Genomic DNA, 12,504 nt, shown 5'->3' on the forward strand with positions numbered 1-12,504 from the left:
AATCTTCCATGTAATGTACATTTTGTAAAACGTACCTGCTGGGTCGGGAGGAGAGTAGAACTTTGCAAAGATGATATTATTAGGTATCACACCTTAGTTATATTTGCAGCTGCCATACAGGTATCCATGTACATCATCCATCACAGGTTCATAGGCAACAAAGAGGCTTGTACCCTTTTCTTGTTTGTCCAAAATAAGTTAAGCAATATAGGGAAAAAGAGTTTATTTATTTTACTCTCATCAAAAAGAGTCCCATATTGAACTGTTCATATTCTTCATGCAAAGTTAGAGCACGACATGCGGCTGATACAGGAAATTGACCTTCATTTGCTTTCTTTCATTTCCTGCTGCTGTTGCAGTTTCCCTCTCTCCTGCAGCAACATTCCCCTGCTCAGTTGCAAAGTGTCACCCCGATACGTCTGCTTTATAACGACTCCGTGAAAACGCTGTTCCCGCCTGCACACACACACACACTACACACACACACACAGACACACACAGACACAGGTCGTCCCCCCTGCAGCCGGCTGGTGTGTGTGTAGGGGGAGCTGCAGAGTTGATCTGAGTAAACATAATTAGTTGTGTTTTTTTGTCTTGCCCTAATAAAAGAGTCATTTGTTGGACATTTCCACTGCCCCACAAAGAGGACATTTATAAGCTGGAGTCCAGGTTCGCCCCCAGGCCAACCCCAACAGAACAGACGGGGGTATTTTTAGCACGGCCGGCACCCAGGCTAGCACTGCTCGGACAGTCTGTTTGGAGGAGAAATTGAGGGTCTGAGAGAATTTACGAGACTCTCTGTGATTATTTGGGCATTTCTCAGATATTCTGACTGTGCAGATGTATCGCTTCCTCAAGGTGTGTCCTTAACTCACAGGGTTATTGTTCTCCTTGCAAAAAGTATGACACAAAAATGTTTAAAACACAAAAAGACCTGGGTTGACGTTGTCATTTCTTGACCCTGTTTTGCCATATCAACGTATATATCAACGTATCCCCTCCACCACTGTCTTTTTACAATTCCCATAACTTGAAAATGTGTTTTTGCCTGCTAACCTCTAAATTTAAGACTCAGACATTAACTCTGAGTCTTCATCGTGCCCCGCAGCTCAATGCCGAGCTGGGTTCATAATTATTCCTCGGGGTGTAATAGGTTTTATTTTCTGCTTAAAAGCGCACAGGAAGTTTTGGCCAGGACACACAGACCGTTTTATGAAGTTTGAGGAAGTCAGATTTTATATTTTTTGGAAGAAACACAGTACTTTTTGTTCTTGTGTGACTCAAACATGCATGTAGTGAGACTCTCAACTGTCCGCTGCTGTGAATGCAAGTGTGGATTAATGCATGGGTCGGCGCTGCGATTGGCAGGTGACCTTCCCATCGTGTACTTTATCATGTACAAGGCACCAACATGACGCTAATGGTATGGTGGCAAGTACTGAATAGTTCAAAAGTGTTTGACATACTGCTGTGACTCTAAACACAAGAGACCTAATAACACTGAAAGCAATGGAGCTTTTTGTGATCTGTCTGTGCGAGTTCCACTTAAATTACAGCTCACTGACTTCCTGGGAAGTGAAATATTTGAATAATCTTCAATTTAATCACACATTTTGTTCATCAACTAAACATTTCTGGCGTATAATTTTAGCTGTTAATACATTCCATAGTGCAACTTTGGTCAAAGAAACGATGGCTATCTGGACACTCAACTTATCATCTCTTAAAAAAAACAAACAAACAAAATGAACAACAGTTAGTTATCAAGCTTCACATGCTAATAGAATAACTTTACTGCAAAATAATAAATGTCACGTTTGTTGTTTATTACGAGGTACAGTTCACAAAATGACCACCTCGACATCGAACAACCGACAAGGAGTACAAAGAACTACAATTGTGACATGATGTCTTCTGGCGGAGAGAACGGATCGTGGTGGCTTATTTTTAAAACACAATAGATGAACATTGTTCTTCCACACCTCTGACAGTAAAAATTGATGCCTTCACAGTTTTAATTGTTATAAGCACTATGGGGCCTGTGGTTTGTGTTTTTCTCTGGCAGACCTTTATTAATAGCCAAAAGGCCAGATTTCGCCCACAAGCCATGACTTTAAAATGTTGGTCTATGCCTTTGTGTTTAGAATTGAGAGGTATTGGTCCGGTATTGGTGGTTTAAGTACTCAATAAAATGGCCACCAACACCGCAACACCGATGCTGTACTGCAGTTGAACTTGAATGTTCAAGAAAAAGTATTTTTTGATGTGTTCTGGTACTTGGTCAGTACTCAAATGCAAGCACTGGTATGGCGACTGGGGCATGTTTAGTTAGAAGGTTGTCTTTGAATCACACTTGTGCTCAGGATTTTTATGATCTGATGTGTGAATGACTTGGTGGTTTACTCTGGTCAGTCGTGCCTGTCGTCTTCAACCAAGATAAACAGAGTAACTTAGCAAATGCTATTTGGAGGATTCATTCCGGGTGTCTGTTGCTGAGTCGTGAGTGACTTCTGTCTCTTCAGAAATAATGCTGTGATTGATCACAACGTCACTTCAACTGCTCAGTCCAGGAAATGAAATACTCTAAGGTTGTGGTGTTCCTCTTTATTCGCACATTTCCCTCGTGACTTGTGCCTTCATAGCTGACTTGTTCTCCTCTCCGTTGCTGGGTGACGTGTCAACAAAAGAGCTTCAGAACTCACTGCCTGCCATCATTAAGAGAAAACCTCATTATGAGTTTGAGCTCACATCAGATTTCTCTTTTTTTGCCAGTGACTCCTCTGCTGGTAAAGTCAGCAGCAATGTTGTGGTGGCAGTTTGGGTTTCTGGGTCCAAAAACCAAGTGAGTGTTTACAGAGTTTGGAGAGGAAAACGTTTTTCTGCCTGCGCGCCAGTGTGAAGCTGTGACGCCAGCGTCTCGGCGACGTCTCGTGTCTGCCTGCGAGCTGTGAGACGTGGTTATGTACATGTTCTCCTGCAGAAGATGTTTGGCATCATTACATCACAACTTTCCATACTCCGTCTCTGTGTGTGTTTCAGGTGGGGAGTGCACCTCTCACCTTTCTACAAAATGTCAGCCAGAACACACCACAAGTTCTCCCTCACGCACGCACACACGCACACTCACACGTTGAGCATGGAAAGTAGAAATGTATTAAGAGAAATGAATCAAGGGAAAACAACAAATACACCCACACGACACAATTGGCCAAATCTGATGTTGTATCTTGGAGTGTGAAAGGGAGCCTTGTCTGGCTGCCTCTGTATGTGTCTGTGTGTGTGAGTGTGGGTTTATGTGTGTGGCACATGTGTGTATGCGTTCAGTCCTGCCAGGCAGACATACTAAACCACTCTACAGCCATGTGGCAGCAAAATCCTAGCTAGGAAAAAAACTGCAATCCACATGCTCCTATGAATGCACACACACCCACTTACACTCAAATGCACCCTGTGGGCTACAGAAGCCAGTCAGAGACCTGGGGTGTGTGCAAATGTGTGTGTGTGTCTGTTACAGTAAATGTGTACAGGAGCTATTAAAACAGCTAAGGTCAAACACTTTATTTGAAGAAGTTACAGGACGGATGTTTCCCTGCTTGTCAAAGTCGGTCGTGGGTCTTTCAGACCGCGATAATTCCTCGAGAAAGGTTTGCCGCAAGAGTTCTGCAGATCCACCCGAGTAGAAGCCACTGTTAAGATGAAATGTCAACACCTAATGAAAAGGTCTTCACATCTGAAGCAGCTTAAACGCAATTACGAACCCGGCTACAAAGGTGGGGCACGTTGAGCCCGCTGCTAATTAACGGCATTTTTCATCTATAAAAGCAGTCTGGCAATCGCAGTTTTCAAAGCAACGTGAAACAACTAACAGAGCTGCAAAGAGGCCGAGGCATCTGCACTCAATTTACCTCCAGTTCACGCAGAAAACACTTGAGATGTTGAGTGGTGCTGTGAGGAGGGAGATGAGCTGCCCGGAACAAGACAAGGCGCTTGGGAAAGTATCTCCCAGCTCAGGAGACGTGCTGCAGAATCACAGTAGGGACGTGAATGACCGGAACTGTCAGTCCAATACTGACACGTGAACCGACCCCCAGCGCTGAGCCGAGACTGGTGACTGCATTACTATGCTTATCACAAGCTCAAAGCCAAATGGCAGTCAGTATTTGGCAGCTTCTATTAAAGCCAATTTCTCTGCCATTAACCAAAGGGAAAAGACACCTGCCGACTACAGAGCAGGGTTAAACCCTGTGACCTGCCGACCGATGTCCCCCCAGTGTTGGCGCCTACATGTTGGAGTGAGCGCCACATTATTATCCGCACAACCTTCATGTTTTTAGCTGTGGTTTGACCAAAATATCTGGTCTTCTGGAAGTACAAAGTACTACTAGTAGCCACCGTAGTTTCACAGAAAAGCGCGATGTGATGTACTAGTCCAGCATCTTCTATGACTGACAGCACTCTTGCAGTTGCTTTCATTGTCGCACAAGGTATGCAACAAAATTGTTGTCGCAGTATATCAAAATGGCTAAAATATGAAGTGATATTTGGATATTATTTATATTATTTGTGTCATCTTCCCGACCACTCAGACACAGGTTTTCTCTTTTAAGCGTTAAACATTTTCACAAATAATATAATTTAGTAGACACAGCATTAACTGACGAACAAGTGAATTTTATAGTATAGTACTGACACCAGCGTGTTCAGCATACAGTGCTGCGGATCTCGGCTTTGTTGACTTATTTACCTGTGTGAGTGCAGCCGTACATATCTTTTTCCTCAGGAGTACGCATGGGGTCAAACAAGTTAGTGTTGTCACGGCAGTTCACAGTTAGGCCCCTCCGTGTTTGTTTACCTTGCACATTTTTGTGAATTTTACAGAATTCAGACTCCATACACATGTTCATGTGTCGTACAAGTGCGATTTCGGCGTACACACGTGTGCGAGGATGTGAATGATGCGTTTGTCTGCCGGCGCGTGTGTGTGTCAGCCGTGCGTGCGCCTGTGCGTGAGTGTAACACAGTAAGTTGCCCTCAGGCTTATATATATTCTTTTCACTCAAACAGCCCATTTACAGTTCTGGGGTCGGCTCCCTCTCGCTCCGCCATGACCCGGCCCTTTTAGAGGTCAGCGTCAAAGCTGAACCCAGGTCAGCTCACTAACTGAGTCCAGCTTGAGTCCTCTGGGGGTTTGCCCAGAGGCCGACGGCTCAGACTTCCTCTGATAGGTCTGGGAATTCAAATCGAGTGACTTTAACTTGATTTAAATTTGACTTTATCCTATATAAGTTGGAAGAACGTTGAGCTCGGTCAGAACATTACGGCCAATGAGATGCTTGGATGAAGTTATTGTTAGCTTTCCTAAATTCAATCAACGCAGGAATTGTACAGTAGATACACATTTGAACCTGAAACCTTCAATATTACAAGGCCAATGGCGAATGTGTCCTCCGGGCAGCATGAATCATTTTTCATTGGATTTACCTGGTGTATCAGGGGCTTCTGAAACATCTGCAGAGCTGCTACTATAACTGTATACGTTTACTTTAGCTCTGGACGTGGTGATGATGGAAACATGGGGAAACTTCTTGCATGTGGGGGACAGCAAAACCGCTCAGCCCGGGCCCCAAACCACAGAGAGAAAAATACTTTCTCAGAGGTTTGGAGGTGATGATCAAAGCTGAAGTGAACATCAGATCTGAAAAAGCCGGGTGAAATGAATTGATGGCATAAAAATCTGTCTCCAGAAGTTCTGCAGGGCTGAAATGATCAGACCAGGAGAAAGACGGGAAATGTGCTTCCCTGTTGCACACACTTATTTCAGAGACAGTAGTGCACAAGGGGAGTGTGATGCTGCTGTCAGTCATCATCAGAGAAACAGAGCATATAAAATAACGTGTGTTTTTAATGGAACAGTTGCGTATCTTTGTACGACAATGGCAACTCATTTTCCTGTGGATGTCCGCCATTGGGTTCACTGGAGCTGGAGACTAACTCAGCCTGAATCACGAGGTTGAATCCATATTTATTGAGCAGTACATAACTGATCCAGATTAATGTTTGTAATATCAGCAGGCCATGAGACAAATAGCAAAGCCAAGGTATTTTATTCAGAACCCCCTTTATGTGTTTTAAACTCTGCTGGCTACTTGAAATCACTCGGCAGGCCAGATTTGGCCCCCGGGACTTGAGTTTCACACATGATGCAGAGTCACCAATCACCCGCTGAACTATTGGGGGTGAGCCGCTTCAGGAAGACCCACACAGAAGAGGCACTCCACACAGAAGGGACGCACGTTTGCCACTGGGGTGAACCTGGAATTGAACACACTCTCTGTGACTAATCCACCCTTGTTTAAAAAACAAGAATTTCTCCTAAAATCCAGTAGAAAATCCAAACAGAACTTGTTTGAGGAGAAACTATGTAGTCACTGGTGTGTCCTGTGTTTTTTTGGCACCAAACTAAACATTTCATTCAGTTTATTTTCTTCACGTGCACAGCAATTACTTTGAATTTACCTGAATTAAAATGAAGAAAGCATTTATGCTGGGTCCTTATTTCACTTCAGTCCTTTGAGAATGTTGACTTACAACCATCTTTACATTGCTCTCCGTGCGTCCAACCTTTTTTAATTTGGGTTGTGTATCCCAAAAAAATCCAGCCTTAAAAACTGGCAGAGGCGTACGTCCTAGTGTAAAGGAGAGAGGAAAACTCAGCTTATAGGAATTGGGGGAGGAGGATGACGGGGTTTAAATCTTGGGTGGAGGTAGCTTCAAAGTCAAGCAGGGTAGATTGTCACGGATTTCCTCATGGCTTGGTGCATTACATTCTCCTTTCACACCTTTTACACGGATCACAGTTTCGCCTTTATCGGTGTATTTCATCTCTCCGCTCCTGCTGGTGAATTCTGTTCTCTATCCTCAAATCCTGCTGCACCTTAGAGGATCTTATTTAACTTGCCTTACCCAGAAATATTGTAGATCTACAGTGATTGTTTACCAACAACTTATGCTTTCTTTCAGGGGTCGGGCTTCCATGCGTCCAGGAGGCAGAAGTACGGAAACGTGTTCAAGACTCACCTGCTCGGTCGGCCTCTGATCCGGGTGACGGGGGCCGAGAACGTGCGCAAGGTTCTGATGGGCGAACACACGCTGGTGAGGGTGGACTGGCCCCAGAGCACTGCCACGCTGCTCGGACCCAACTCTCTGGCCAACAGCATCGGCGACATCCACCGCAAGCGGAGGAAGGTCAGGAAATGATTAAGACTCTACACATCAAAACAGTCTGACATTTTGGTATATACTGACTATATAGCACACACACTCAAAGGATACATTTGACTGGGTGAAACAATGCGCCATCACTAGTTGTAAGTGCTGCATCAGCACCTTAAGAATCTCTAAGAGGTCTAAACAATTGTTTTATTTTAAGGCATTTCATTGGTCAGTTGAACTTGCCTTCCTACAGTTTTATGTGTTCATATCAAACCAACCTAGCGTCTCTCCGACCCCTGTTGCGATCTGCAACCCAACGAAAAGACGGCATTGACCAGACAGGAAATATGATCCGTCCTTCACTCTTCTTCTCCACATATTCTCTGTTTCTTTACCTGCGATTTCTCAAATGTCATTCTCATTCTGACGGTTATCTCTTTACTCTTTCCACATTTCCCCTCCTCTCTGCCGGGATCATTTCAGGTAATCAGCCACTTAGCTCTCCATCTATTATCCTCTTATCCCTCAAGGCACATACCTTCCTCTCTCTCTCTCTCTGTCTCACACACACACACACACACACACACACACACACACACACACACACACACGGACAACACAATCATTGACAAACAAGGAGATGATGGTGTGTTTTCCTGTAAATCAGTCCGGATCCAGCGGGATGAGGAGGGGTCAGGTTTCGCTGCGGCGGTGCCTGGGGAAGGCAATAGGTCGGCCGGGTCTAATCTGGGCTCTGATTCCTCTCTCTCTCCCTGGAGACCTCTGCACTAACCTCATGTAATGACCCCTGATTAGGAGGGCTGCCTACGACCTGGCACAAAGAGGGGCTTTCTGTGGGGGCCTGACACGCACACAGACTACACTAAAGCACATGAATGCACACACTTCAACATGCAGCACCTGAATATTAGTCAGCGGGAAATGTATGAGTGCTTGAAAGGAACCCGCTCCAAGTAAGCAGTCTTGTGTTGCTAGGCTACTCCATGCCCTTGAGCACAGAGCCACGTGCTGCTCTGTGCCTGACCTCTAACCTCTGTAAGACAGCACAGAGGAAAGAGGAAATAAGTAGATCAACTAAGAAGAATCTCTAAATAAAGGTGGTGGTAAAACCATAGCGATATACAATGTATCTGTGTCACAGCTGTGCATTAAAATACAACACGATTTGGGTTCAAATACTACACTACATTTCTGTGGCAGCTTCCTACTTTAATAGCATAGAAACAATGGAATCTTTTCTTGTCGTTGCATGGTAATACATTTGGCTTTCTTGTGAGTAAGGCTGTGGACATAAAATCACTGAAGCAAAGGTGGAAAATGTAGTCAGTCACCGATGCAAAGTCAACAAGCAAAAATGAAATAGCACGAGTCGGAATGAAGTGCTGGACAAGTACTTGTGTCTGTGTGTGCGTGCTCCGGTCTGCATCTCCTAGTGGTTTTTTGTACGGAAAAACAATCCACACAAAGCCCATTAGCTTCCAGTGGATCAACAGAACCAGACAGTTTCCACATAACTATGTATTAAGCAAGAAAAGTAAGTCCTGAGAGCCACAGCGGACTAACAGAATGGCCCGGCAGCCTTCACGCCCCCCCCCCTCTGAAAACAACTTCAGTGTGCACAATGTATATCACGTTGGCTCGTGGCCTCAGATGAGACAAATTACAGTTGTATTTTTGCACTTTGTACGACAAGTATACTTTGTCATACGCGTCAGCTGCTTCAGCCGCAAAGCAGAGTGGCATTGCTTTGTTTTTGTTGTGTAATTATTCCATCATTTTTGGTTTACCATTGCACTCTACTTTGTCTTGCCACATCAAGCCAGACTCCTCCACCTAAGCCGAGCTAGAGCTTCCTCCCAGGTCACACCTATCGTCTCCATGTCCTCTCTTGTCACATCCTCAAGCCTCAGTGGTTGTCATACTGTTCTTCTTTTGAATGCTTTCTTTTTTTAACACTCCGTGTTCGCCAATCGTCAGAGAGCATTGGAAATTTGAATCGAGCATATACACAACACACATACAACTTTCATTTAAGGATTCAAATGATAAATATTTTGTAGCCACATTTGGTGTTCTGCTATCATATTTCTGACACGTAAATATGAAATGGTGGACAGGTGTGTTCAATCTGATCGGTAAGCGCCAAGTAAAGAGAACCGTCATTGAATAATTTGTATTACAAATCTACAAAATGTAAAACACATTTGTTAATGTCGAAATAAGAGGAATTTGAACTGGTCACATCTTACAAAACAGGTTCAACAGATTAGCATCATCTCTCTATTGCTTAAAATGAAATGAATGTAGAGTCCCCTTGATCAGTGACAAGTAAAAACTAACAGTAAATATTAAGACCAAACATCTTTGTGGCATACGTCTTTATTCATCGCTTGTCCTTGTATGGTTAAAAAAAAAAAAGCGTGTCTTCAACACTTATTGCTGAGCCCGGTGCAGAAATAGCACAGGTGGGATTATGGAGCATGGGATGTTGAAATATGCTAAAATATAAATCATTAAGCAGGCATCATTTTTATTTAGCGCCTTAAAAGAAATTGCCGGCGAAGAAAGCAACACCCCTGAAAACCAAATCCAAAGTGCTGCAAATATGGCGAGGACAATGTGAAAGGCCTTTTTTCGGTGTTTGTCTACCTTATCTTTTGGCTTGCTCCCATCACCTGGCCGTGAGCGGATCAGAACATTGAGAATTGAGAAGGTGCAAAAAGAGATTAACAGCAAGTCCAGGACTAGAAAAAACAACAACATTTCTGTGAGGACACGAGGATAGAAAGCCATGTTCAGCCCAAAACACATGAGGCAAACAAGCCAACCGCTGACAATCGTGAGGTTTATGATTCTGAGCCCACGGTTATTCCTTAACCCCTGGTAGGTGATGGGGCGCACGATGGCCAAATAGCGCTCCATGCAAGTCAGGCAGTGGAAGAACATTTGTCCATATTCAAGAAGGGTATAAAAAAGGAAGCCAAACTTGAGCAATGCCATACATTCGTAGTAGACACCTAAATTAGTAACAATGCCTAATAAAATCCCAGTTACTTCAATGACAGCCATATGATAAGAAAAGAGGTCTGAGGGGCTTGTGGTCGACAAGAAAGGATTCCGACGCCACCGTCTGACACCAATGTAGAGCACTGTCGAGCACAGAGGGAGGACAACGCTAGCTTTTATTATGCAGAAGGCGAAGCCGACCCAAATGTAAAGAAATTGATCAGGGCAAGGTAAGAAATATGACAGCGCCGAAAAGTTGTGCGACATATTCAGCGCACGTGAAACCTGGGAAGAGAAGTGAAAATGCCAAATCACAGTTGTGTTCACGAATTTCCGTATTTTCTAGTGTAATCTGAACACCATTGGAATCTTACCTACCTGCTCAGCCGTGCTCTTCTGCATCTTGGAGGATGGCTCTGCTGTATCCTCTTTTATTTTCAGCAGCGCTGATGGACATCATGTGACTCAGCGACGCCTATTTAGTCAAATTTTAGTTCCATGGTGGCTGACTTTAGTTGTAGTATTTGCCTGTTCATACACGTGTCACAACTGGACAGCTTGACTTTATTCAAATACCTGTCTGCCATTTATTCAAATTGAAAGTCAGCAGAGTTTTCTTTTTTTTTTTTTAAGAATCTGTTTAATGTTGCACAAAGTCAGGAATAAGACGTGTGTTCGAGGGGTTAACCTATCTATTCAATCTGAAAATTTCCAATGCCCAACTACTATTTTTCTTGAGCTTTCCCAGAACAAAAAATGATGTTCATCATGCAACAATTTGCTGAAGCTAAGTTAAATCTCGGGTGATGCTTTGATGAAATCATATTCTGTAAAAACAACAAATAATTGATTGGGAACTTGGGAATTAACAAAAAGAAAAGAAAAAGACAGTGCAGCATGTGGCTTTGTGAGAATGTAGCATGTTCACGTTGGTCAATTCAATGCATTGACATAAACCGAAAACATGAACAATGTTAACAATGATATGTCAAACTAGAAGAAGACAACCAATGATGTTTGAGACTAGCCTTGGTTCCTGAGAGTCACTTTGAATGAACGGCATTTGATTTAGATGTGACCCAATTTATTATGTGTTGTATTATACAATACACACACACCTGAGATGAAGAGAAATTCCACACTGCTGTGACCCAAGGTCTCAGTTCAAAAAGATGTGGCGCTCTAACAGTTCTCTATGAAGAGTGAAACGTTGCAACCCACCTTCCGTTGTGCGTTGATTGAGGCGTACATAGTACATACACAACCACCAGTTACAGTAGTTCACCCTGCAATGACTATGACTTGTGTTGGAGAACATCACTAAGAACCAATTCAAAGTTCAGGAACAACTCCTACGTTCTGTCATTTCATTTCTGGATCATACTGACAGCAACACGACAGTTTATTTTTCTTGTGAAGATACAGGAAATGCAACACCACCGAGCTTGGGAGGTTTAACCAGCCTGTAACTGAGAACATCAAACATGTTTCTTGTGGATTGATGGGAGAACTAATAGTCACGATCAGTAGCCCTAAAATGGACACCAACAGAAGTCCGGTGATGGTCAACATCATGTAGAGAGCCCTCTGTTGCAGTTGGTCCGTCTTCTGTCTGTGCTTCCCACTGTCCCCTGGTCGGGGGCGAAAGAGAGTGCACAGGGCAGAAAAACTGCAGAAGGAAGTAGCTAACAGTAAGAAAGAAATGATAAACAGAAATACATCAATCGGTAAACCGGGATAGTACAATAAAGAGATTGCAGTCGAGCAGAGGCTGAAGAACCAAACACACCCAGCACCGGTGTTTCTGACCTTGATCCCACGGCGGTTTCTCAGGCCCTGGTAGGTAATGGGGTGAACAATGGCTAAGTAGCGCTCCACGCAGGTCAGGAAGTTGAAATAAATTTCTCCATAAAAGCCAATGGAACCCCAGAAAAACCCATACATCGTCATAATTCCACGATTTAAGAACGTGCCAATGTATGTGAATAAGTAGCCCATAATGGCGAGGAGCTGAATGACAACCATGTGGTACGTGAAGATGTCAGAGTGACTCGCTGACGCGAACGAGCGCTGCTGCTGCTGCCATTGCTGGTGGCCGTGGCGGAGGATGATGACGGAGAGAGGAAGATGGCACAATGCTCGACACAGGCACACAGCACCGTTGATGTAGAAAGCAAGGCTCAAACTCAGGCAGTTCAGGCTGTCATTGGTGCTCGATGAAGTATTCATGGCAGATCTAGAATCAAATGATGGAGCAGACAGACA

At 43.9% G+C, this 12,504-nt stretch overlaps 1 protein-coding gene across 1 annotated transcript in view; it reads left to right on the forward strand.

The window, feature by feature from the left end:
* LOC128755760 (cytochrome P450 26B1) overlaps positions 1-12,504 on the forward strand; it is a 60,300-nt gene that overhangs the window by 7,995 nt on the left and 39,801 nt on the right. Inside the window, exon 2 of the mRNA XM_053859731.1 lies at positions 7,021-7,245. Within this exon, the coding sequence (XP_053715706.1) occupies positions 7,021-7,245 (225 nt within the window). The remainder of the gene's footprint in view (positions 1-7,020; positions 7,246-12,504) is intronic.

This window comes from Synchiropus splendidus, chromosome 3, assembly GCF_027744825.2.
Source record: "Synchiropus splendidus isolate RoL2022-P1 chromosome 3, RoL_Sspl_1.0, whole genome shotgun sequence".
NCBI lineage: Eukaryota > Metazoa > Chordata > Actinopteri > Syngnathiformes > Callionymidae > Synchiropus > Synchiropus splendidus.